Genomic DNA, 26,923 nt, shown 5'->3' with positions numbered 1-26,923 from the left:
CAGAATCACCCATTTGCTGCTTTTGAGGATTAGTTGGCTCCACTTACACCACCATGGATGAATTGCAGGATGTTCAGTTGACAGAGATCAAACCACTCCTGAATGACAAGGTAATACTTTGGCTGTACTCTGTCTGACTTTGTGTCTGGCACGGAGCCTTGATTGCCAGAATCTCTTTATAGCTTGAAGTACCTTAAGTACTGACAACCAGTAAATGCTTCCCCACTCTGGTAATCCACCACCACATACTCTTCCAAAGTCTCAGGGAAAGACAGACCACTTCAGTTCAGGTGAGTCTGGAGTTCTGGCCAATCAGTATGTCATTGTCATGCCTGTACTTAGGGTTTACAAAGGCAGGGAGGAAACTGGAAAGGTGATGATACCATTGCTGACTTCTACTAAGTTCCTGCTTGTTAGAGAAACCTTGGACTGCATCCTATTTTCTTACCTTTTTTTCCCTCTTTTTTTGTTTAAAATAATTTATCTGAGATCATTTTCTTGTGTTTTGACCCCCAAAACAACCCTGTCTCTGTGGATTTAGTAATGGAGAGCAATTTCCTTTTAATGTCTGCAGAGCCCAGCTAGAGCAGTCCAGATTGATGCAATACCGAGACTTTGGAAAATCACTCTATTGTGGCAGCTGTTTAAGGCTGTCACTCTGTCTTCTGTGGGCTGGAGAAGAGGCATCTGGGCTTTATGACAGCCTTAGCCTCACTGGATTCTGCCACAGATTGTTGCTCCGAGTGCCAAAGTCATTATGGGCCATCCCAACAAAACCTAGAATCTTGCACTGGTTATTTTCCATACCTCACAGTCAAGTTTGATGGTATGTGGAGCAATTCTCAACGCTTTGCTGTTTAATGACTGACATGAAGAACTAGTTTGTGCTGCCAAAGCGTCACGGTATTTTGTCCACTCATTTGGGGAAGACTATGCTGTCTGGTGAACATTCACAAAATGGGTGAAATATCTGAAATTCTGCTATGTTTTACTCTGTGCTGCTTAGTTATTGCTCATTTCCTCAGTGTGCCACCTTGTCTGTTTAGTGTCTGTGAAATGTAAAAATCCAGCAGAGATCTGCAGTCCAGCTGCCTGTTCTTACAGCGTAGTGCTCACTACCAGGCTTCCACTATAGCTTAAACATCATCTTTGAAATGTTTCCAGGGAGAGTGAGTCTTGGAGGAATGCAATCTCTGTAGACCAGCAGATAAAAGTACAGAAAGGCCTTGGCAACAGTGCATGATTTGAAAATGAGACATAAAGGTTTATAGAAGACTAGTTTCCTAAATGCACTGCTCATGATTCTTTGAGGACTTCCCATGTTTGAGTTCAGGAGAGTAGATTTCCCTTGCTCGAGTGAGCTGATCTAAGTAGGAGGTATTGAAGTAAGTCAAAACAAAGTGGGTTTCACTTCATAAGTTTCAGTCTCTCTGTGCAGTATTGCCTGGTCAGCCCCATCAGGTCCTTGCCATGGTGCCATCTGCACGGCCACTTCTGTTATCTAGCAGCTGGGACAGTTCTGGTTTAAATGTAGAGTGCTCACCTAAACAGCCCAGTGGTGTTAACCAGAATACAGAGGGCACATACCAAGTGATATTTGGTTTCCTTGACTCAGTTTTGAAGTTACAGGAAGTATCTCAGTAAGGAAAAAAATAAGTAGGGTGCCTCCAGAACCATCCTCAGCACTGCATGGGAAGTGTGCAGTGGCTCTCCTTTTTGTTTTAACAAAAGGAATGCCTCATGGAGCTACCATCTCTGAGGTCTGGCCTTTGTTCATGCTTTCAAGCTTGAAATAATACACATGCACTTTTTAGACCTCAGTTATGGAGTGTATGGGTGTGGTGCTATAACACACTGTTCTGTGCAGTGTTATCGGAGCCCAAAAAGTACTGAGCTGACAGTTCACTACGATTTTTACTGACCAACTCACTTGAGATGTAGGGGTTTGAGCCAGCACAGATTAATGGCCAGAAATAGTACAGTAAGACTCTTAATGTACTAAGGGCTTAGGTGCTCAGCCAGAAGAAATGTTTGGGGCGTGTTTTTCTTGTACGTACCTGGTCCTAGTTCTAATTTTATCACTAAGGTGCTGTGCCTAAAACACATAAGCCAGAATGCTGCTTCAAATTATGCGCTCAGCCCTTTGCAGCATTTGACAGCACTCAGCAGCGTAACGTACACTGTGGTCAGAGGCAGAGTCTTAGATAGTACATGGACATACAGACAAGTTACTGCAGATGTTCCAACTTGCAGTATGCCAAATGTGGTCTGCACTTTCTGTGCTCACCTGTATGTGTGGTGTCACCCTCTGGAGAAGTCAGTTGTGGATTGCTGAGTCCTGTTCCCATGTGCTCTGGTCTCAGCAGCTCACAGGTCACTGTGTTTGCCCTGGAATGATGCTGCACAGTTACTGCAGAGGAGCTCACGGTGTAGCTTGTCTTCTTGTGCTCATGACATGAGATCCTGGTGGTAGTGCTTTCAAGAGTTTTGCGTTCAAATTGATAATGGGCACCAGGACGAGACAAAACCCAACCTTGTAACCAGCTTGACTTTGGTCAGGTTCCTTCCTGTGTGTATCTGTCCCTTCTTGAATGCTCTCAACTCTCAGCTGTGTCCACAGGTACTCTCCTTGGGTGGCAGCCTTGGGAGAGCCTCCAGCAACCTTGCTGCTTAGTAATGGACAGAATTTGCATGGAGTTCCCTTGTGTGGGTCTCACATTGCCCTGCTGTGGTGGCTGCAGTCAGGCTGGACTGTGCTGAAGCAGGGGTCTCTCAGGGGAACTTTGGTGGGGGTGTTGGGGGTGTTCTGGGGTACTGTGCTGAACTCTTGTTTTTTGTTAACAGAATGCAGCTCGCAATTTCCAGGACTTCGACTGTCAGGTAAGACACATGGGCAGACTTCCCATGGCCCATCAGTATTGCTGAGAGAGATGAAAAAGCTCTGTATATTAATTTTTACCTCCTATTAAGGTTTAATCAATAAGAACTTGAATGTATCCAGTTGGCAGAGGTTTCCCTTCACCCTTTCATGCAGCGCGCATTGTTCTCAGCTCTGAGGTGTAGACCTGGCCTGCTCTGCCAAGGTTCCATGACGTTTTGCAGGATGGCTGGTCTCCTGAAAAGCAGTTTCTTGGAAAAATGCAATATGCTGAAGAGCTGCAGCTCTGTCACATCCCATCTGCTTCACAGGCTAGGAAAGGAGGAGCTTGTGTGCTCTATTTGTGTTGAGAGGGGATGGAAGTCAGTAAGCTGCTCCAGATACAGCACCCTGCTTTGCTGGACCTGGGTTACCACCAGCCGTGGTCACTCTCTGGGAGGTTATTCACCTGGGAGAGCAGTGTGGAGATGAGCCTGATCACTCTGGTTGCTATAGGAATAATCCTTTTAGAGGAGCACTGCACCACAAGCATCTGAGACAGAGGACACATTCTTTGTTAGGCACAGCACAGCACTGAGATTACGTGCTGTGTTTTGTGGGACACGGGCTCATTTACCATGCTGGATTGCCTTGCCGACTGCCCTCAGCATGTTGATAATGCAGCCAGCAGCATTTCTTTCTCTTCAGCTGCAGGAGGCTGCTGTGTCTGGAGTGTTTTGCTTAGCACCGGACAGGCTCTTGCTGCTGTATTACACCAGTGGTGTGGCCAGGGAGTAGAGCTGTCAACATCACATGATAGCTTTTAATAAAGATCTGTTGATGTATGAGATTCCAGAAGGCTTTCCACAGGGCTGTGTGGAACAGAAATAAAATAAATACGGGCCTAAGAAGGTAGTTTTTTCCATCTCTTGATAATCAGACATTGGAAGTACAGCCCATCTGGGCAGCACATGTCACTGTACTGCTTTGGCTTGATTCACTGTGAGTTTTAGTATTATCTTAAAGCCTGTAAGTATAAAAATTACTAATCTTAGCACTTTATAACTTCTGTCTTAAAAGTGGCAACAGTCTTAGGCAATGATTTTTCTCTTTTCATAAAGGTAGATAATAGGTTTTAAACACTTCCCTGTATTGCCTGTCTCCATTTGTGTTTCTGCATCTTTTCCATTTCTTGTAGATGTACAGTGTACTCCCATGTCAGATGGGTGGTGGGTATAGATGGGTGCAATGCTTTTGAGTAGGAGCGTTACATAGTACAGGGTTCTGCCTGCTGAGGCCTGTCTGTTATGACTGGAAAGAATATGAATGCAGAGCCTGACACATCAGCCTTCACTGATGTGAATTCTCTAATGACCCACCAAAGCTCTGGGTTTGCCTGTGCTCTGCCTGTCTGTGAGCAGGATCGTCTGGGGAACCAGAGTGAGAAGGTAGGAAGTAGTGCCTGTAACAGAGCTGTGCATCACTGCTGCCTTTTCACTCTAACCTTTCCCTCAACAAGCCAAGCCTCTTTGTGCCCTTCTTTAAGAAATGCCCAAATCTGAAGCTGTGCAAGCCCTAGAGAAACACAGTGCTGCCACCTTCATTTTGGCTGAGCTCAGCATGTCCCAGTGCCCTTGTCTGCCCTGGGCTGAGCTGCAGGAAGAGCTGGGGAGCCCCGCAGCCAGGGAGAGGGGCTCTGGGGAGTTCTGGGCCCGGGAAGGACGTGCTTGTTGCTTCTCTGTGCTTTGATTTAGATCAGCAGTGAGCTGGTGGCCATGGCAACAGTTGGGCAGGAGACAAGATGTTCCTTCCGGGAGCCCTCTTGGTAATTCATGTAGAAGAGGGGTTTGTTGGTGGTTTGTTTTTTTTTTTTTAGCAAGAAGTTAACACTGTCTCTTGTGACTGTAAATGTTGTCCTGGCCTCAGTTTACTCCAGCATCTCCCCATATAAGGTGTGGTTTCAGGGCACACATGGCTCAGCCCCCTCCTTCTACCTCTAAAATACCCCGCAAGGGCTGCTTTAAGTCTCTGAAATCTGTCAGAAAGGAATAGGTGGTATGTTGGGTCCTTGGATTTTCTGCTGCAGGAACAGTACCAGGACCAGTACTTAAACTTGGAGGGTAAGCTCTTGTGTTGGCCTTTGAAGAATTACTGCTGCCTTTTAATCCAGCAAAGCACATCTGGCTGCCACACTCGGGCCTCTGGGAAATTGGTGTGACTGACTTTACTTACCAACCTTGGAGAAGGGGGGAATTAAAAGTGAAGAAGTTTGCTAGGCCTTTTAGAGGAAGGGAGATCCTGTGGTGTAGAGAGAAACTTAAAAGCACTTAGCACTTAGATGGGGGATTAATTTGTTTCACAGGGAGGAAGAGCTCTTGGGAAGATCTCAATTTTACAAGAACAGGTCCAAACTGGCCACACAATCATGAAGGCTGATGACTGGAAGCTGGTTTCCAGTTAGGAAGCTGTGAAGTTCTCAATCAGCTTCCAGTGGCAGAACCATCTGCAGGGGACCTGGTGCATTAGGGGCTTTATGGGATGGATTATTTTACACACTGTAGTGTTTGTATGACAGCATGGCATCAGTGATGTGAGACCTGCGTTTCAGACCTTTCTATTTTTCTAATAGTCCAAAAAAAAAAGCTGTTTTAAATGGAGATAAACTTGTGGTTTTGTGTGGGGCTGACCACATCCTGGGCTGTGCTTGCAAGTCAGCACTGGTGGCAGCCCTGTTGATAGTGCAGGTCCAGTTTGAGCTGCCCAGTACAAGACACTGATGTGTTGGAGTGAGTCTTGTGTTACTTAGCCCGTGTTACTCTGTGCCCTGACCTTGAGATGAGATGCTGGAAGTCCATCCCAGCTCCTTCCAGGACTGACCGGTGCCTCTGCAGAGCTCTGTCTTGCATATAGCCACAGCAGTAACATAGCCAGCCTCAGTGTTTGTCCATCCTGCAGTGCCTCTGGACCTTCTTCTGGCTGGATGCTGGAGTCTCAACGTATTTTCTGCAGTTGGTCCATGCTTACGGCTGGGAGAAGTGTTTAGTTTAATCCCAGCTCATGAGCATGTCATAAGCACTGTCACTGACTCTGTGTGTAGTGTCAGGCACACAGGTTAGACACACTGTTTGCTGTCAAACTTTGGCATGTGTTACTTTTCAAGGTAACATGTATTTAAGGTTTGTAAGATCTTTCCTTCAGGGAAAAGGGGTGATGCTGTTGTGAGTTTCTGTTGATTTCCTGGTGTTTGGTTTTAGTTTTTAATAACTTGCCAGGATCAGATGTGGGCAAAGTCAACAGAGCAGGTGTCCTCTTCCTTCTGAAGTTGATTATTGTGGGTAATGTGGTGTGGAACAGCTTTGAGCTCTTCTGGTATAGCTGACTTTGAGGTTCAGGTGCACTGATTTTAAACTGCTCATCTACAAGCATCCACAGTTAAGCTTGACAAATAGCAGCTTGCTTGGGCATCAGTAAACAACCCCCACATAATCTGATAACCATTTGCAGTGGAGATAAAAAGAAGCACCAGCATGGTGGCTTAGGGGTCTTTATCAATATGAATCTAGGTTATTCTCAGAAATAACATGTATTAACCTAAATCTGAGACCTACATTTTACTTGAAAGCTCTATGAACCCTAATGAAAGCTAGGCTTGGCTTCTTCTAATGTTTGTGGGCAGATGGTGAATTAAATGCTGTGGGTTGCTGATGGACAGATGGTGTGGTGACCAGTGCAGTTAATAGAGCTGTGCTTGTGCTTTTATTATTGTTTGCTGAGCCTTCTTCAGCTGCTTTGAGAAGTAGGTGTTCTGTGACAGCCTGAATCTCTCTCCTTTTCCAGGTGATTTGCTTTAAATACCAGTGAAGGAATGTGCTGATGTATTTGTAAAGCTATCCAAATGAATCTGCATTGTTTCAGTCTGACATAAGCTAGCATTTGATGTGCATGGTAGCTAGTTCTTCCCCTCTGCTGCCTCCCAACCACATGAATAAAGTGTTCTGCTCTCCAGTATATACTGTGCAGAAGAGGACCTGGATCTGGGGTGTGGAGATGGGACTGGGATTTGGCAGAGGATTTGCAGAAAGCTCACAAGGAATGGAAGATGTGAGGGTGAGTCCAGGACATGCAGAGTTTAGCTGAAGCAGGAAAAACGAGACATAGATAAACTCATGGAGGAAAGAAATTAAAGTTTCCCGGTACACCAACGTGCTGTGTGTTGCTGGAATTAAATGAAAATGTAGTTATTTGGTGTTACCCAGGGTGAAACAGCAAAATGTTTGAAGAGTTAACAACAGACTTCAATGAGGCATTTTTTTTTTTGCCATCTTTTTTCACTGAAAGTATAAAGAAGCACCTGTTTCTACTCATTCAGTTCTGGAGAAGTTATTCCACAACTACATTTGTTTGAAGCTTTTTAATCTGCATTTATGAAAGTTTGCTCATCCTTGCCCAATCTCTTTGCTTTCCTTTTGCTTGCTGGGCAGTAGGACACAACATCCTGCTGGTGAGGGGTTGCTGAAGTAGCCCATCAGGTGCGTTTTCTGATGTCATATTGACACATGGACTCAAAACTGTGTTCATTTTTTAATGACATCGTGAAAGCCAGCTTGTGATTGCTACACAGTGGTGTTGAATACAAGATGTTGGCACTTTGAGGAGGGCTTTGCTTTCCCTGTATGAATAACAGGGAGCTGTTCTCATCAGCATTGAAACATTCTGTCTAGGATATTGAGGACCATTGTTCTTCTGATTTGTACAACGACCTCTTTTGTTCTCTTATTCAAAGTGCTAGAGTGAATTTTGTTACAACACACAAGATGTTTTGATCTAGAAAGCAAGTTTGTCCAATGCCTGCTAAATTAGGAGCTGCCCCCAATCTTACTAAAACTGGTGTCACCACTAAAGCACTGGGTTTGGCTTCTGCTGAAATCACAGCAACAAATACTGTAAAGCTAAAAATTATTAAAATGATATTTCATTTTGGAATTTTTTTTTCATTGCTCTTATTTCTTTGGAGGTTTTTCCTCTGATTCGTTCCAGCACTGGCTTTCCATGTCAAAACTGTCTTCTGTACAGCTGCAGTGTTGAGTTCTGGGAAGCTTTTGTTAGCTGGGCTTGCACTGAAACCTGATTTTTATTTTTAAACACATGAACACAATCCTTCCATGGGGTTTACTGAAACATTACTTTTGCTTGCTGGATGCTCGTGACAACAGTGTGCTAAAGAGGCTGATTATGCAGATGTGGTATTTGAAGTTCCTGTGCTTTTTTTTGTTCTTGTCAGTGAGTTCTTACAGCAAAGCAAATGCATGTTCTTTAGGCTGAGAAAGGGATTTGCCTCCCTCCTCCCTTCAGAAAAATGAATGGTGTCTCTCCACTACCCAGTGACTGATCTGTTTCCATCAGTTCACAGCAGCATTAATGGTATTTCAGAGCAGCTACTGAGTAATTGCGATACTAGTTGTAACTCAGTGCAGTCACACTCAGTTCTGGTTCCTAGGGACACTCAAGGTTTGGAGACACAGGATATGGCCCTGCTTTCTCCTCTTCAGGAGGTTTGAAGATGTTCATGATCTTCAGCAAGATACTGAAATATGGCACATCATGGGCTGTCCTAGGCTGGAAACACGGCCCCTGGATTAGCTTCCAGGTTGCCTTTAGGGGTTAAGGTGACCTGAGGTCCAGCAGTCACACCAAATATTTTTAGACTTGCCTGTGCATTAGCACAGTCGAATGGTCCTTGTGTAGAATTCAGGTATACAGAAGCTGTGTGCTTGCAGGTCATGGCACCTCGAGCCCACTGGGCAGGGTGTGGAGGAGTGCTAGAGGCATCAGCCTGTTCTGTTTGCAGCCTGGGGGAAGGCAGCAACTTCTCTGCTGACTCAAAACAGTGGTGCAGAGTGCTGGGAAAAAACCAACCTGCTGCCAGACTTGTGCAAGATAAGAGCTGATGTCATCTTGGGCAGATGAGAGCTCATTTCATCAAGGTTTAATTCACCCTGCACTATTTATAGATCTAGGCAGGCCCAATTTCCTGCATTAGCTGGGAGAGGGGGAATTTACCCTCAGAGCAGGAGTAAGAAACACCACGTATTCCTAAATCTGTGCTGCATACCTTGCTCATCATGTTGGACACTTCACTGGGTGTGAGAAAGCTGTGGCTTTAACTGCTGCTTGTAACACATGGGCAGGGCAGGAGCTGGAGGAGTACCTCTTACTCCATCTCTGACATGTTGGTGTTGTCATTAATTGCTTGTTGGGCTCAATATTGTGTGATTACCGAAGCTTGTGATTTGGGAGCGCAAACCCAAGCTGTCAGCTGTACTGCTGTTGTAGGTCACTTGACTTGAGTTCAGTTGACTGCAGAGGCAGTATCTGTTCTCTGGCAGAACCTGTGTTTTGACAGTGACTTGCCATTTCTCTCTGGCTGAAACAGGGCTGCAGATACACACCAGGTCTGTCCTTTGGAGGAGGAACACACAAATGGGGATAGCCCTGCAGCACCTGTGTCTTCTGGTGCTTTTGTTGTTTGTGTAGCCAGATTACATACCTCCTTCTTCTGCTGCTCTTGATTCTCACCCAGCATTTCTCTAATTTAAGACTTAATCCCATTACACAAAGTACTAGAAACCATTCCCTGCTTGCATAGATCATATTCTGTTTTCTATTAATAAATTCCTGCTCTGTATGGAAATGAATAATTTAGTTCAAGATGTTGCTTTAAATCTGATTTAGGCTTGCTGCCCACACAGCCGTCTCCTTCAGCTCTACTACATCCAAAATAGTTTCGCACAGAGAGGAGGTGGTAAGCACTTACCTACCAATTGCCTTAAGGTCGGTGGTACTGTCATGGTAAGAGTTACCAGATGATGATGGCTTACGCTCTTACAATGTTTTTCCTTAGCTTATAGGCATCATTTGTGGTGGTGTTTTAGTAATATGTAGAAATTTGAGGGCAAAGAGCAAGACAATGGAATCTACTTTTATCTCTCCATGGTTAACAGCTGTAGTAGGTTGCCCAGGGAGTGTGCTGCTTTCTACCTTTATCAAGACTGGAGAAGATAAAGTAAATAATCTTGTAGGTACACTACCACTGATAAAGAGGAAAACCTGACCTGAGTAGTCTGTGTCTCTTCCATCTCACAGCAAAGCAGCAGACGCAATTTTCTTTGCCTTAAGTGAACCAGGACCTGAGTGTCCTTGAGCTGAAAGGCTTTTGGGGATGTTTCTAGCCCTCTTGCTATTGCAGAGGTTCAACAAGCTTGAGCAGGACACGAGGAACAGGCGCCTTGCTGCTCTGTGTTCTGCCAGATTTGAATATTAAAAAGAATAATTGCAGGGATTTCACAGATATGTTCTTTATTTACAGTCCCCAAATTAAATCAACTCTCAGTTCTTCTCCAGGGAGTTAATCTTGAACGTTGAGCAGCTTCACAGTGGGACTAAAACTGATCTGGTAATGCCAAAAAAGAAGCTTAATAAATTAGTGGTGAAAAGCACTGGTAGTATGAATTCTCATCATTAATCATTCCCACTGTGAAACAAATGGCTTACTACAGACTTTAATAACTTTTAAAACCTAAGCTCTCAATCACACTCTGATGTGGAGCAGAGGGAGCGTGGCTGGAATTTGGACTGCTGTGGTCCAGCACCCAGGTACCTCTGTTTGCTGCCTGGGGGTCTCTGGAGCCTTAGCACCTTTGGATCTGCTCTTGGATGCCTCATTCCTTCACTCAGAACTCTCATTGTCAGTGGCGGCTGTCAGTGGCACTGTCATTGCTTCCAGATGATTCCCCCCTTTGAACCCTTTGCCACCAAGGTGTGCACCCACTTCTTCCCATAATCAGTCCCTCCATATGTTTAGACTGTGGCAGTCATAGCTGGGTGTGTGCTTTCCTCATCAGTTTAAGACTCATTCAAAGATGTTAAGGCTAGGAGACAGGACAGGGGTAGGAAGCTTCAGCTGCCCTTTGTCAGTTGCATAGGGATGTGAGACCAATACTCCATTTTAGCTGCAGATTTCTCTGGAGCAAGATGTTAGGGAGCCCAAAGGAGGAGAAGCCATTGTTGACATGATTCTGACAAGGGCAGAGAAACATGTTCAAAAAGAGCTGCTGTGTGATGGGAACCATAATGTGCTCCTTGGGAAAAGAAAAAACATAGAAAACTTTATTGGTTTTGCACTCAAAGTTCAAAACAAGAACCGCACAGAAATGGAGAAGCTCATTGAAAATAAGCTAAGCAGGGAGGAAATGCCCAGCATCTATCACTGGAGACGTGAGGAATGGTGCAGGGAAGCCAGCAGGACTAAATAGAAGGGCATGGAGGCTATTGAGAACAAAAAAGCGTTTTTCAAAGAGCTGCAGAAAATGGGAAAGGTTATAAAGTCCAGCACATTGAATACATGAACAGAGCAGGCAAAGGGGGGGTTTGAGAGATGATTTGCAAAGGGGAATAGAGAAATAACAGTCATGTTTCAGAGTTATCAGAAATGGAACCATGTGAGGAGCACCTCAGAGATCTATGTTAGGACCTATTCTGCTTAAATCTGCTCTTAAATGATCTGGAATAAGTGATGGAAGGTGCAGTGGCAAATTTTATCTGCCTTTTGGGTAAACATGGAGTATGTTTACCATCCTACAGTGGAATATAAAAGTGCAGGCTCAGGGCTGATGGTAACCCAGAGGCATAAGGCCTTAACATTGTGAGAGATGAGTGAAAAAGTCAGCTTCAGGGCTCATGGCTTTCAACAAAGGAAATCAATTCTTGTTTATCAGGAACAGAGAACAAAGCAACCTCATTGTGCTACTGTGAAAACACACAGTGCACCCGTGTGTGATTGATGTGCCACCAGCCCTTTGTCTGAGAGAGGACAGGGCACGGTGGGGCACTCCTGGAGAACAACAGCATGGTCAGAAAAAATCTGTTGTGCCAGGACAGGCCAGATGGTCCAGAGCACATCTGCCCAAAAAGGGGCATGTGAAGGGGAATTGCAAGACGCTGTTAGGTCATCACAGCTGGAGGGTATGGAAATGGGGTCATTTGTTCTCCATCTTCCAAACCAAGGACTGGGGGATCTGCAAAACCAGCAGACACAAGATGGGAAAAGCAGTGGCTCTTCACCCTGCAGGTTGTTAAGCTTTGGCTTTCCTGGTCACAGGGTGAGGCAGGTGCCAAAGGTGCAGGTAACAGGAGCTGACTGCCTAGTTCTTGGAACAGAAAGTGAAGACCAAACCTCCAGTTCAGGAAGTCTCTTTTGACCTATAGATCATTGGAGGTTGAGAAAATGAAGGTTACAAGATGTGTTTCAGAAAGTATCACTGCATGCTTGCTCTCTTTTATTTTTCCCATGCCTTAAAGTGAGGCTGGCTGGACCATACCAGCTCCGTACCTCCTGATCCTCCTCCATCCCTGCGCTCCTCACCCATGCGCTGAGGGAGCTGCTAGTGTGTGAAGCTGTGCTTCTCAGCTTGACTTGATCGGTAGCTGCTGCCTGCACAGGACTCGTGTCTCTGCTCCATCTCCCCAGCAGCACACTGCTGTTGGCATGTGTGTGTCACAAGCTTTGTGCCTGCGGGCGGCAGAGCAGAGGTTCCCTCCGCTGTTGAGTTCCCATTTACAGCAGATTGTCTGCAGCTGCTGTTTATTTTTTACCTACTGTACAAATAAGGGCAGAAGATAAAATCTCTTCAGAGAAACCTCTGATAAAGTTTCCACTCCCTAGGTTAAAATGAAATTTTACCCAGCTTTTCAAAACAACTGTAGATTACCATCTTCTCGTATTCATCTCCCGTAGTTTGCAGACTACACATTTGTTACGATCTGGCTGTTTCATGGCCGCATCTTTCACACTTGCCTTTTCCTGTCACTGCTCATTATGGACCAGATCAGTGTTCAGGGCACAGCTGGAGTTAGGCAGCTGCAAGGTACCAATCCTTGAATCACCATTTGGGCTACACTGCTGCAGCGTGACAGAGATGGCCTGAACAGAGACCAGAAACAAAGATTGCCAGCATCTGAGCAATAAAGATGACAAGTGTCTGATACTTTCCAACACTACATTTCTGCAGGAGCAGTGGGTAAATGGGTGAGAATACACAGACTTGTGGTAAGGTGACGGCGTGGCACCAGCAGGACATCTCGCTGGGTAGCTGGAGAGGAGGAGTGTCTGCAAGAAGGACATGAATAAAGAATGTTTAGCAAGGGCAGAGGGTGTTCTCTCACTGAGCACTCTGGTACCTGTTGTAAGTGGGTTATTCCACTCCATGTTCAGAGTAGTAAATCACTCATGGTGCAATGAAATAATAACGGGGTTTTGGCCAATTCACGGTAGCAATTTTATCTTCCAAGTGTAGAGACTGTCATTGCCATCCTAAGCATGATATTAAGCTCTATATTAAGCATCTACCTCATGCTGTCCTTTGGCTTTGGTATGTGGGAGAGAGTTGTTTCAGAGAAAAGCAGGTGACAGGGAAGTCATGTGTGCTGTAACTGTGTAGTCTGAAAATGGTTTTGTCCTTTGCAATCATAGGTCAAGATAAAAGCCCTGAAGGTACAGGGCAAAGTTGCAGGGAAAATAAAGTTCGCTAGAAAAATGGGCATAGTATTTATTACCTGTAGGGAAGCTGGGAGTAAAACTCAGTCTTACCATCTCCAGGTAATCTCAAAAAGGAGATCAGCACAATATTGATATCTGCCTAATATCTAGCTAAAAAAGTGGGTGAAGAGAGGGATTTGACAGGGCTGCAGATTGCAAGAGCTTTACTGAGCTACCAGCTATGGGTAGTGGAACAATGTTAGAGTGTGGATGAGACCCTTACTGCTGGCCCTCAGTTAGTGTTCCTTGCAGCACAGGCAGTACACATAACACTGAGACTCCTTCTTCTCTCTCTGCAGGAACATGACATTGAGACAGCTTTTGGAGTGGTCCATGTCACCATGCGGGGCATGCCCAAGGGGAACAGACCTGTCATCCTCACGTACCATGACATTGGCCTCAACCGTAAGCTCTTGCATTCCCAGGACCCTGAAAAAGCGGTTGTGGTATTTGCTTTTGAGTGTGGTGATCAGCAGGCCTAGAGTTGAGATGAGACAGGTCATTCCAGGGTAAAAAGATAAAGGTCCTCAGGAGAGAGAACATGTGGCACACGCCTGTCCTTTCCAATGGCCCTTCAAAGGCAGGGCCAAGGTGGAAATAGATCTACCCTCCACACTATAGTGCTCTAGCTGACTTGTTGCACTGTGTGACACAAGGCATCTATTCCCTGGATGCTGGGCAAATGAGCAAGTTCCTTCTACAAGGCTGCAGAAGTAGTGTAATGCTTCTGGTGCACTCAGTTGCTCTTTCCATGTGTCTTCCCAGAGTGTACTGTTATGTTCACCCAGGTGCTCCTCAGTATGTACTGTGAGTACCCAAGTGCTGCAAGGCCCTGTTTTCCAGGGCATGCACACTGGGGTGTAATTTGTCTGCCTGCTCTTCAGTGGTGGTATTACTTTGTTCAGACTGGGTGCTGGGTTGCAGTCAGGGGCTCAGCAGTGTGTGTCACCTAGCACCTATTGCCCCACAGACTCGGCAGCAGGGTTGGGCTCATGCAGGTGTGTGGTGCTGGGGTGTTTGGAGGGATTGCAATAAAAGTTCAGGAAATGTCTCCTTTCTTGTTGTTGTAGACAAATCCTGTTTTAATGCATTCTTTAACTTCGAAGACATGCAAGAGATCACTCAGCATTTTGCTGTGTGCCATGTGGATGCACCAGGCCAGCAGGAAGGAGCCCCACCATTCCCATCTGGGTAAGAGCTCTGCAGGGATTCTTCTTTTTCCAAACATGGTCTGGATTGCAGTCTGGGCTAAAGTAGCACCCCGTTTAAGCCAAGTGGACTGCCAGGCTGAGTGTAGTGGGAGGCAAGTTCCAGGAGCAGAGGAAATGGGAAGATGATGAGGAGGCTTCCTAAGGAACATTCAGGGAACTTTGCTAACACTGATGCATGGTTAAAGCCCTCACTAGTGGTGAGTGCTGGTACCAGCTTTTTGACTTGAGCACCAGCCCAGTACAGTGCAGTCTGGCTGCCATTCCATGCTCCATCAGTCCATCCTCCCACAGAAGTCAGACTGGCCAAAAACCCACAGCTCTGTGTTGGCCTTGCTCTGAGGGATGGGATCCATGCAGTTGGCTGGAATATACAGTGTCATAGCAAAATAATCACTTATGCCTGTCAGATGTTACTTGTCTTTTCTACCTTGGATAGAACTGGAAGGTGACCTCTTTGACTTCAGTCTCTCTTGGTTTTCAGGTACCAGTATCCCAGCATGGATGAGCTGGCTGAAATGCTGCCCGCTGTTCTGACACACCTGAAGTAAGTCTCTGAAGGGAAACAGGGTGAGCCAGCTGTGTGCAGCCATTCCAGCACCTACCTCTGTCCCTGCTTGCAACTTCTGATACGCTCACTGAGTTGTCCCAAGAGGTCTGAGCACCTCCTAACCTGTGTAACCCTGTCTGGTTCTTATGCTGGGAACACTGTCTGCCACATGACACAGTTTATGGCTGCTGCATCATTGCTGGATTGTTTTGAAAATGAACCATAAGTGAACAGTTGGATGCAGAGAGGGGAGAGGCTTTGCCTCTAGGGATGCTTTGCTGTGAGCTTGTTAGCCCTGCTGACTTGGGAATGCCTGTATTTCAGCCTGAAAAGCTTCATTGGGATTGGACTGGGAGCTGGTGCTTACGTCCTCAGCAGGTGTGCAGTAAGTATCTCTTCATTTCCTTGTGATTTCTATGAGCTGTGGTCTTCTGCTCAAACAGACCATTTGTGGGGGCAGGGGCAAGGTAGCAGCAGTAATTACAGTAGGCCTTCAGGAGCCATGTGAGAGCTGCTTTGCATCCAGATGGTTAAATTGGAGCAGCCAAGATTACTCTGAACCTATGCCAGACATGGGGAGATTGTAATGTGATGTCTTTAAGTCAGCAGAGCCCGTCCTAGCTGCTAGGAATATCCAGCCCCATGTCTTCACAAAGATAGGCTGCATTGCTGTCTGCTGTCTCCAGTGCTTGTGACACCAAACAATTGATTTGGTGATGTGCTGTAAGCACTGAGGAGGAATGTGCTTTTTCACTGTAAGTAGATTTTGCACTCCACCTTTGACAAGAGAGTGCTAGCTTTATCTGGGTACTTACTTGTACATTCCTCTCTAGTGGAGTGTTTATAAGTACATGAAGTCATTGGAGGTAGTTCAGCAGCCCAGGAATTTGCCTGAGTCTTTCAGAGATGGTGATAAAAAAACCCAAATATGGAAATCTGATGTTCTTAGTGAACTTGGCTTCAAGTTACTGAGTGCAGAGTTGCCCATGATTTAGGCCATTATTGCTTCTTAAAGCCACTTCACCATGCAGTTGCCCCTCTTACCAAATGTTCTCTGCTTCTCATTTCCTCCAGTCAGGGTTGAGCCTGAGGCAGTGTGAGGCACTGGTGTTTGCTGTTATTTGCCTTTGGTATCTTGTATGGTTTCCAGTCTTGCTAAAGAGAAGATCACACAGATAAGCCTTTGTCCTCAGCTCAGTTAAGTGCCAGAAAGTCCTTGCCATGCAACCTGGATTGCAGACCATTTCCTGCAAGGACAGAGTTATTTCCTTCTGCTTAACCTGAGCTAATCTGTACAATGGAGCAGAAGAGCTGGTGCAAGATTTCAGCCTTGGAGTGAGCCTAGAGCTGAAAGTTCCCTGTCTGGGTTAGATTGCTGGGTTTGTGTTTGCAGATCTCAAACTATTTTGTACCTGTGCTCCCCGCACACCGCCAGGGTAAGCTGCAGGGTGCTGGGGTTGCCAGACTGGAGCAGGGAAACAGCTCTGAGAGCTGAGGGAGCAGTGGGGGTGTCCTCTTGAGCTTCCCAGGCCTCTGCTCAGGCTGCAGGTGCTTGCAGGGCCTCAGCACCAACTCCTGTGCCATTTACCAAACCTTCCTGTTTTGCCACATCTCCACTAGGAGACTGCCTCTTCTTGAGCAGAAGGAGGTACTCTTCAGGCACAGGAGTTTGTCCAGGTCCTTCCCAGAGGTGCCAGATTGGAGCAGAGTCACTGCTGACAGCCCTGTAATGCACAGGAGCCTGAGCAGGACCTGCAGCTGCACCAGATGCATGGGTCTCCAGATGACTCAAGCTGCAGGTCAGGTGCTATGTGAGCAGTCAGCCCCTCAGTGCCAACAACTGAATGAGTAAGGTCTAACTGGGAGCCAGCTTTTGGCCAGGCTCTGAAAAGCCCACTGGGCTGCCTGGCACAGGAGGAACTCCCCATTTAGCCTTCATTTAACTCTGTTTTCCTTTTGCAAGAAGCTTTCCAGCTGCTGTGCCTGCTGTTGACCCACGTGTGAGCTGAATGACCTTCTGAGTGTGCCTGTGCTCTCTCCCCGCAGCTCAGCCACCCCGACCTGGTGGAGGGACTCATTCTTATAAACGTTGATCCGTGTGCAAAGGGCTGGATTGACTGGGCAGCATCCAAGGTGAGATTCTCCTTCCCCTGCATGTATCCCCTGCACAGTGCTTAGTGAACAGTGCGTAGAGTAAGCAGGAAAAGGACAGAGTACAGGAATGTGTTGGCTTCTGGCAAAAACTGTACCATCTCATTTCTGTCCCTGCTGCATTCCCAGTCTGGGTGTAGTATGGCCTCCCCTGTAGGAGCAAGGGTGGGTGTGAATGAGAAATCCTGGTAAACTACTTGGAGAGGAGTGGCTGTTGGGCACTTGGCTCTCCTCTGATTTAGTACTCATGCTTGCAGGCTTTGTTTGGCTGAGGTTGAACGGATCTCTTAATTATTCTGTTATTCTGGCCACTTGCAGTTATTCAGGGTTCCAAGTTTCTGTAGAGCTGTGTTTTGTGTGGGCACAGGCTCCTTTGGAGCCTTGCACACCCATCCCAAGCTTGAGGCATTTGCTTCTTACATGGCTTGAATTATTTCTTTGTCATTTTCCTTCCTCTGTGGAACTGCTTTGAAATTTGTAGTGAAACTGCAGTTTCCAGTTGCTGTCCCTCCTTCTCATTCATGGTCACTTTTCAGTTTTCAGGCTGGACAACCAACATAGTGGATATCGTCTTGGCGCATCATTTTGGCCATGTAAGTACCCAGCAGGTGTTAATATTGCCTGTGCAACTGTACATGGAACTATAAATTCCCTATGTACCTGCTCTGAAATAGCTCCAGTCCATCAAATAAGGGTTGCCACAGATAGTGCTGTCTCCTCTGTGTGTCAAGCTTGCATCAGGGCTTTGCACACTATAAGTGGATCCACATTCCCACGCTTGCCCTGTCTCCAGTTAAGGATAATGTCCCACACACTGTTGCTAGAACTCCTGACAGCTGTTTCCAGAAACAAGGGGCAGCCAGTTCTCTGAAGCCAGCATGGAAGCATCTGGGGTGTGGGTAGAGCGCAGATCAGCTGGGAGCTGACAGAGGGATATTGTACGTGTCCAGATGTTGAAGTGCTGCATTCTGCTCTTCATCTTCCCCTTCAGTTTCAGCAGAGACAAACAAGCCCCTCCTGACAACTTTGTATACAGCAATTCCTTCTGTTTGGGATTTGCTGGCTCCTGACCAGCAAGTTTATTGGGCAACTGAAAGCGTCTGTGCTTAATACACACTATATGTGACATGCAGCAGATCAGTCCCTGACCTGAAGCCCTCCTGCAACAACACACATCAGCACTGGAAGGAGTCACGTAGCTTCCTCCTGCTTAGAGCACATGCTGTTCTCTTCTTGCTTTCAGGCTCTTCATTATATGTAGTGCTTCACTGCATTACATTTTCTCTCTGTCTCTCTCTTAGCTCTCATTGAAATGCAGTTTCTTCATAGAACTGTGTTGGGATTAAATTTTCCTTTAGTTCCAGTCTTGGGGCCTACCTGTAGTCACATACCTAAGTATGTACGGCACATAACAGTTATGTCACAGAAACTCTTCATCTCTCCTAGGTACTAGTGCAGGCTGGAGTTGCTGCCCTCCTGTTACTGTTCACAGGGGAATGATGTGTATGGAAGCAATTTAATGCTTCAGGATTTTTATGAGTGTCATTTCTTTACTGTGAAAATTATTACATTCCCTGACTTCCAGTTCTTCTGCTTTTGTACAGGAGGAACTGCAGGCAAATCTAGATTTGATCCAAACATACAGGCTTCATATTGCGCAGGACATAAACCAGGATAACCTTCAGCTGTTCCTCACCTCATACAACAGGTACAGATACTTCTTTGCCTGCTAGATTGCTCCCGTAGCTTCCCTGCGCAATAAATTAGCTGCCATATGTATTATTCTACTGGATATTATGTCATATAAACCTTTGTCCTAAGCTTCGTATTCAGCCATCATCCTGGGCCAAGCTCAGCCCTCATGCCTGGATGACCCTTTCATACCTCAGTAGATCATCTCTCTAGGCACAAAGCAAGCTTGCCATGAGAGGATGGATCCTGTTTCAAGGCAGTAACTGCTGGGGCTCCTGCTCATGGCAAGACACAGGGAGTGATAACCTATTGCCTTGGTGCTGGAGCCAGCACTCTTGGTTGGATTTTGTACACTCCTACAGCAACCAGTTCCCTCTGCTGCTTTGATGGAGAATTGTTCTGTTTTGTCTTTCAGTCGTAGAGACCTGGAAATCGAGAGACCAGTTCTTGGCATCAATGAAAATACTGCAAAAACACTCAAGTAAGTTGCTCTGAGTCAGCCTGTCTCAGTTACTTACTGTGCAGTCCCCTCAGCAGAAAAGCTGTTGCTGCTTCTCAGCAAGAACCCTTCAAGCCCAGGCACTGGGAAGACTGTTCAAGACAGTCCCAGGCTGTGGTGCAGTGCTGTCAGTTAGAATGGGGCGGAGAGAGGTCTGGAAGCCCTTTCAGTAAGAACACACTGAGATTCTCCAGAAGGTAGGGTCGGAGGAATAAGCATATCCACCAGCAACCACTGTACTTGCTGAGCTGTTAGTTTTGTTGGAAAACTGGGGAGGCAGGTTTTTGTTTGTTGCCACTGACTACTGTCCCCCAACTTGCTGAAGAAATCATGTGTGTGCAACAGTATTGGCAGTGGTGTGCATGGAGGGGGTGGAGCAAGCCCTGAAGGATGTTTTGGTGCAACAAAATGCCATGATGTGGTGGCAGGTAGGGATTTTGCTGAGCATTGTTAACCTTTCATGAGCCTGTTGGTTCACAGAGCTCAACCTTCTCAGCAATCCCTTTGGAGCATGGTGATTAACATCTCTGTTTTGGTTTCTGACCAGGTGCCCTGCCTTGCTAGTGGTTGGTGACAACTCACCTGCTGTGGATGCAGTGGTATGTACACATGAACTCCTTCCTGTCATGACATGAGACCCACAAATCACTTGGCAAACCTGCCTCACCCAGCAGTGCTTTCACCATGCCCAGAAGTAGGCACAGGAAGTGGCTCATTGTGCCAGGCTCTTTTCTAGTCCCCCAGCTATTGAAATTTGTCAGTTACTAGTGGGAGAGCCAAGACTCGGGACTTAATGGCCCTGCAGGGTAGCTCTGAGTTGAGCATGGCAGGAGCTGAGTAAGAGTCCTTGTGCCCTAGCATTTTGCTGATCAAGTGATGCAGAGAACACCTTTCAGGAATTTCCCTGAGCTCTGCCAGGCTGCTGCCTGGATTTCAGTTCAAGTCATGAATTCCTGTTCTCTTGCTGTTGTACTGAGGCTACCTGGGGTTTAAAAATAAGCGGTGTGACTCCAAGTCCTGTGGTGGGAGTCTGCAAAAGCACTGCATCATAGGGAAGGCAGCACTTAGAAGCATCTTCTTCCTGTTGTTCTCTGCAGGCACCTATAACCCACTTCCCTCCCAGCACAGTTATAAATGGGGCATGGAACAGTGCAGTGTGGTTGTGGTGAATGTCGTTCCTCCTCTTCAGCCAGTGATCGTGGGGAGACCAGGGGCTTGTGACCAAAAGCAGTTGTTTTAAACCATGGAAGAATTTTGTCTCCTAGAGAGTGCAGAATTCTAAAGCAGCAGCTTGGACCAGGAGCTGTGCATGGAGAGCTGCTGCAGGAGTTTTCTGGTCATGGCCTGTTGCCTTTTCATCAGGCCGGTCTGGAAGTCTGAGACATTCTGCAAGTTTTGACTTTGCTAGGATACTACCCCTGAGGATTCTCGTTGCTTCCCAGACACAGTGGGGGAAGTTCTCGTTCCTTCTTGGCCCCAGAGAAGCTCCCGCTGCTTCTGATTCAGCTGCCCCACATGTTACATCTGACTCTTCGAGTTTTCTGTGTGATATCATGTCCCTCTTTCCTCCTTTTGTTTTAGGTTGAATGCAATTCACGTCTTGACCCAACCAAAACTACCTTCCTGAAGGTCAGTGCTGCTCCAGAATCCATTCCAGCCTCCACAAAGACAGTACTTTTGCTGAGGCCAGCTCCACTTAGGTTTTTGCCTTCCATACATTTAGCTTTAAGAAGTTTGTGGACACTCATTCAGGGCTGTGTTTCTCCTGCATGGAGCCAGACTTGGGAGAGGAGAGTTTGTCAGAGTGTCCCTGAATCTCTGCTTTATGGCCACTTCTGTGTTATCTCCAACCAGCAGGGAAGACCTGCTGAGATTTAGCAAAGGTGCCCTGCCTGCTCTCTGCCAGCAGCAGCATCACTTCTAGCTTTATTCCAGTCCTTCCCACCCTCACCTGTGGCGCTGCAGTGTGCCAGACCACTGCTGATTAGAAATGCAAAGCAACAGGTTTGGGAAGAGTGGCAGGAGGAGCTGGGACAGTGAAGGGTTACTCCTGGACTTCTGGAGTGTGGCCTGAGATCTCTTGGGAATGTGGCCTCCAGGGTTCTGGGTTCCTTCAGCAACAGGCTCCCGGGAGGTGCCTCACTGGGCCTTGCTTTGCCTTTAGAGACAATGTGTGGCTCATGTGGCAGTGCAGCCTGGGGCCATCGCCCCGGTGGGGTGTGCAGTGCTGGGTGGGTCTGGGGTTGTCCTCCTGGGGTGGGAAGGACGGTTCAACCTCCCTTTGTTTCCTGTTGCAGATGGCTGACTGCGGTGGCCTGCCCCAGGTGGTTCAGGTGAGAAGCACCTCTTGGCTCTCCCTCAGCATTTGGGTTGACAGAGCCCCTTGCTCTGCTCACACTAAAGCTGGACTTTCTGTTTCCACAGCCTGGCAAGCTGACTGAAGCCTTCAAGTACTTTGTGCAGGGAATGGGCTACAGTAAGTGGCAAACACAATTTTCTGGTTTGGAGCAGGGTTGCTGTGAAGGGAACTCAGCCTTCCTGGTCCATCTGAGCCCATTGGCATCTCTGTCCCCACCCGCCAGTTAGTGTGGTTGCCAGGAGATCCATCCACAGTGGAAAATCAACTAGGGTGCTAACAAGCCTTAGCAAACCAATGTTGTCTCTGACGTGTGTTTAATCCACACTGCAGCTGGAGTGGTGACCCCTTTTTAGTTGCTGGTGTTGATAAAACTTTGTGAGTCTGTCTTTGTGCCCCAGAAAAGCGTGATCCCAAGAACAGTAAATCTTCTGAAATCTGTGCATACCTTCTCCAGAGGGGAGAAGTTGGCAGCACAGCCTCACAGTTGTGGGTACATGGGAGTTCTTCCCTTTCTTCTCACACGCACCTATTTCTTTCAGACTCTCGAAAGGGGTAAATGATATCTCAGAGTGAAACCCTCCCGTGGTAGAACAGAGCTGGGTGACTTCTGAGACACCCAGGGAGCCCAGAGGGAGCCGTGCTTTGATCCAGTGCATCCCCTGCTCTACGCTGCCTTCTTGTGCTTGGGGCAGAAGACATTGTCTCCTGAGTGTGTCAGGCTGACAGCAGTTCAGCTCCACTGCTCTGGGGACTCTAGGAGATGGGCTTCTCAGTGCACTAAAGCACCTCTGTCTCCATTGCAGGCACCTTGGCACAGCTCTGCCTTGCCTGCCAGGGGTCAGGTCTAGGAGTTCCCTTCTGCAGATGATGAACCTTCAAAAGCTGGAATTATGAGAGGGGTTGGTTCGTGTGGCTTATTACCACTAAGGCTGGGCCACAGTGGCAGCTGTGACACTCCCCATGGTCTCCACATGGCCAGAAATTCTTTGCCAACTTATGGGTGTCCGGGCTCAGAAGAAGCTGTCCTTTTCCATAGAGCTACGTGTGGTTGACATGAATATAGTAGGACAATTATGGTCTCCAAGGCTGGCCAGAAGGGCCTGATCCTGCATAGGAGGGTACCATGTGGGAAAGCTCCCTCAGCCTCACTGAGAGCATTTCAGTGTTCATGTCTCCTGTGTTCTTAGTGTTAGTAAAGTCAGGAAGTGCTGTTATCAGACCAAGGACTTCAGCAGCACGTCGGGGGTCAGATCTCTTGCAAGTAGGATGTGCAGCACTGGGTAATTGTCTGCTTCTGGAATTAGTAGCTAGTCCCAGGATGGTTTTTCCCAACTTTGGTGGCCAGGACCGTGTTGGCACTGGTGAGCTTGGCCTCCCCTCAGGAACAGTGAGAAGCAAATCAGCAACTTGCCACTTGTAGAAATGCACAAGCCAGTTCCTCACAGCTACTCTTGTGTCTTCTGCACATTGGCTAAAACAGCTGAGCCTGCCTGTGCTGACACTCAGGGGCGAAGGTAACACCTTGCAAGAGGCTTTTAGCAGAAATGTGATGCTGTCAGGACAGACACAAATTTCTGTTCCGTATCTGGAGTTACAGAGTGAACCCCAGTTTCCCCACCGTAGGAAAATGATGTCTCTGTTGAGCAGTTGTGGTGTGTGCAGTGGGGAGGTCACCAGGTGCATTGCAGTTTCCAGCTAAAGGCATTGAACAGATCTGGCCCTGATGGATTTTGGGTCACTTGGCATCTCCCTGTGATGCTCATTAGCTGCTGTTTCCACAGATACTGGGAGCTTTCGGTGCAGTGTGTGAGCTGGGAGTGGAAGGGAAGGTAGCTGGGGGTCCCAGGAGCACTGCAGCTGCTAGTCACACACCACAACTAATTGGCTCTTTCCTGTATTCATCCCTTCCCTTGTCTCATGTTGTTTCCAGTCCCTTATGTGCAGCTCAGCCACCTAAGCACTGAGTCAGGTACCTTCAACTGCGCATCGCCTCGGCCCAAGTCTGTGCTCCGAGTTGAATGATTCTTCGGGTGCATTGCTGTGTCTCGGCATGTCCTGCTGCAGGCTGGGCTGATCATTGTACAGTGTGTGTGCTCTAGTTTTTCACCTTTCATTTGTATTTTGTTGATCGTTGCATGACTTCAGCTCTGTGGTTTCCTAGAGTGACAAGACTGACTTTCAAAAGGTCATCTGTACAACAGCTGCCTTGGTCTGCACAGACACTCATTGTGACTGCACTTGCAAATGATCGGTTACACTTTAGGCATTTGCTCACCTTGGACCTTTTGAAATTGGGCCTTAAACATGTTGCTTTGTCTAAGACATTAATTTTGGCACTGGAGAGTGAGTTTTCTTCCTGAGGGTACAGTTCTTTTCGTGCTTACCCAGTGGCACATCTGAGTGACTGTTAACACTGCTCTAGGAACTTCCTCCTTTTCTAAGTCCCATGATGTTCTCTCTTGCAGTGCCAGCAGCCAGCATGACCAGGCTGATACGCTCCCGTACCCACTCCTCCTCTAGCCTGGGCTCTGGCGATAGCATCCGCAGCCGGTCTCACGCTAGCAACCATGGTGAAGACAGTGCTGGAACTCCAGAAGGAATTGACCTCCAGGAGGCACCTCAAACCATGGAAGTATCCTGTTAGGCAGGATCCTCTTCTGGATTCAGACAACTCCACTCTCCCCCACTGAACCCACTCAGAATCTAGCATTTCACCAACATGGCATTAACTGTTCTCTCTAACTTGTGCATGCCCATCTGAGCTGCCACCTCCTTGGTAGTCTGTACTTGGCATTACTTTGGTCCTTTCTGTATGCCCTTGGCATCAGAGCCTCTTTAAAACTCGTCAACATTCCGCAGTCTTAGTAAGTCCCGTTACTGTACATGCTGGTCCCATCTCCTGTCTGTGCTGTGTATCAATCCAGATGACAGCCGTTGTCTCCCCTGTTCATTTAAATATAATTTCTGTGGCTTTGTGAGGTTTAGAATTGCTTTCTAGTTGTGCTTCTGCTAAAGGACCCTTGTGGTGCAGTTGATACGGCATCTGTGGGACATAGGAATGCAAGACCATGATGATGTGGAACTCCAGGCACTGGAGCAGGTGAACCTCTTTGGCAGAGCTGTGCCTGGAGTGTAGAACCCATCAGAGGTCTTTGTGTTCCCAGGACTCTCGGCGTGCCAGGCAGCCATGGGGAAAACAAAGGTCAGAAATACTGTCTTGGTCTCATCTCTGTATGTGTGTTAGGAAGGAGCAGAGTTGATTTCTCACCTGAGCCTCCTGAAAGGGCAAAGCAATTAACAAGTAAACTTACACTAACCGAGGTGCACTATTAACCGAGTACAAGGGATTACGTTGCAGCCGCCCTGGCTCCAGGTCGCCCCTGCTGACCCTCCAGGGGCCAGATGCAGTTAGCACCATCTCGCTGTTCTGCCCTGGCATATTCAGCATCAAGTAGGTTGTGAAATGGGCAGCAGTGTCCCTTGCCAGATCCAGGAATCTCCTGCACTGCCAGCTCTGCTTCCCACTGCTGCCAGCCCAGGCAGGGTGTCTGCACAGGGTGTTAGCGGAGGCTCAGGTGATACCTGGGATGTAAAAGGTGACCATCAGACACACATTTGTGTGAGTCGGGTCAGAGGGTGAGCAGGGAACACCTTTGTGCAGGTGCTATTCACTGTCCTGGTGGAATTCACAATTCTGCTGCCTTTTTACATCTGGCTGGGTCATAAAGAGCAGGAGGCAAATGCCTGCTGCGTGCCAGGGTTTCACTGTTAATGGGAGAAAAGGGAAGAGTGGTCAGGCTACTACAGGGCTCAATAGATGAGCAAAACACCCTTAACTGTTGAGCAGGCCTGACTCACTGGGAGCCAGCTCCTCCGAGGGTCATGCTCACGTTCTGCTCTATTTCAGGTAGGGAATGGGACTGGGAGGCTCTGCCTGAGGGGGACTTTGTACCAGTTATTAAATAAAGCTATAACTGAGTTTCATTGTTACCCAGTGTGCTCGTGGTGTTTCTCCTGGCACACAAAACACCCTTAACTGTTGAGCAGGCCTGACTCACTGGGAGCCAGCTCCTCCGAGGGTCATGCTCACGTTCTGCTCTATTTCAGGTAGGGAATGGGACTGGGAGGCTCTGCCTGAGGGGGACTTTGTACCAGTTATTAAATAAAGCTATAACTGAGTTTCATTGTTACCCAGTGTGCTCGTGGTGTTTCTCCTGGCACAGCCCGAGGCCGCTGGTGTGAGAGGCAAACTCTTTTTTCCCATGGAAGGGGCAGCACTTGGAGAGGTGGCCGTGCAGGAGCGGGGTGGTTGTGTGTCCCTGTCTCTCCTGGAGGAGGCTGGCTGAGGGCCCTGGAGAGCTGCCTTCTGCAGAAATGAAAGAAGAAACTTACAGCTTTGACAGAGTGGAGGCAAAACAGGCCAAGAATTGCCTCCAGACGAAGGTGTGCACGAGGAGCTGCCTTCCCCAGTGGAGAGCTCTGCAGCGGCGTATCTCAGGTAGGACTCAAAGTGAAGCCGTCAGCCCTGTGGCAGAGCAGTTGTGACACGAGGATGCTGAGGGCCATGAGGTCTGTTTGCACATTGTCCCCCTGCACCCAACCAGCTGTCGTTCAACACAACCGGTTCTTCATCTTCTGCTTTTCAGAGCCAGGTTTTGCTCTGGGGTTTCAGGTTTGTCATCTCGGCTTTCACAGAAAGCCGGCGGGGACTGGCGGGGAGGAGCTGCTGCTCACAGGTTAGTTGAGGTCTTGTTGCCGTGCCCACAGGGTGTGCTGCTGCAGCCTGTGCTTTGGCTTTGTGAAGACCTTCAGGAAGGTCACTGCAGGAAGTGAGACAAAGGGGGTTTGTGACTAGCAAACTGAATGGTGAGAAATGGCAGAAATGAGACAGTTGTGTTAATGAGCGAGTACTGACGTGACAAAGTGATTAAATGAACAGAAATACGAGTCTGTAGAAGACAGGAGACTACTGAAGCGACCAGACCACCAGATACCACATGAAGTTCATTGCTG

At 47.5% G+C, this 26,923-nt stretch overlaps 1 protein-coding gene across 2 annotated transcripts; it reads left to right on the top strand.

The window, feature by feature from the left end:
- NDRG3 (NDRG family member 3) lies at positions 1-24,871 on the top strand. 2 transcript variants are annotated; one of them, XM_010015593.1, is made up of 15 exons: positions 1-110; positions 2,845-2,880; positions 13,751-13,856; positions 14,522-14,642; positions 15,144-15,206; positions 15,534-15,594; positions 17,256-17,342; positions 17,897-17,953; positions 18,965-19,068; positions 19,468-19,533; positions 20,099-20,150; positions 21,133-21,180; positions 21,849-21,884; positions 21,976-22,027; positions 24,376-24,871. In XM_010015593.1, exons 1-15 carry the CDS (start codon positions 54-56, stop codon positions 24,552-24,554), a joined length of 1,125 nt encoding a protein of 374 aa, XP_010013895.1. In that variant the 5' UTR covers positions 1-53; the 3' UTR covers positions 24,555-24,871. The 2 variants fall into 2 exon arrangements, with proteins under 2 accessions (XP_010013895.1, XP_010013896.1); XM_010015594.1 differs by lacking the exon at positions 2,845-2,880 and having other exon boundaries at positions 54-110.
- Positions 24,872-26,923: the final 2,052 nt, after the last annotated feature.

This window comes from Nestor notabilis, unplaced genomic scaffold, assembly GCF_000696875.1.
Source record: "Nestor notabilis isolate BGI_N333 unplaced genomic scaffold, ASM69687v1 scaffold17995, whole genome shotgun sequence".
In the NCBI taxonomy this organism is placed as follows: Eukaryota; Metazoa; Chordata; class Aves; order Psittaciformes; family Psittacidae; genus Nestor; species Nestor notabilis.
This window is presented reverse-complemented; position numbering and strand designations above follow the sequence as displayed.

Coding starts and splice junctions, on each gene's coding strand:
- NDRG3 (XM_010015593.1), top strand. CDS start 54: ATGGATGAATTGCAGGATGTTCAGTTGACAGAGATCAAACCACTCCTG. Junction 2,881..13,750: donor TCCAGGACTTCGACTGTCAG/GTAAGACACATG, acceptor CTCTCTCTGCAG/GAACATGACATTGAGACAGC. Junction 17,343..17,896: donor TTGACTGGGCAGCATCCAAG/GTGAGATTCTCC, acceptor GTCACTTTTCAG/TTTTCAGGCTGGACAACCAA.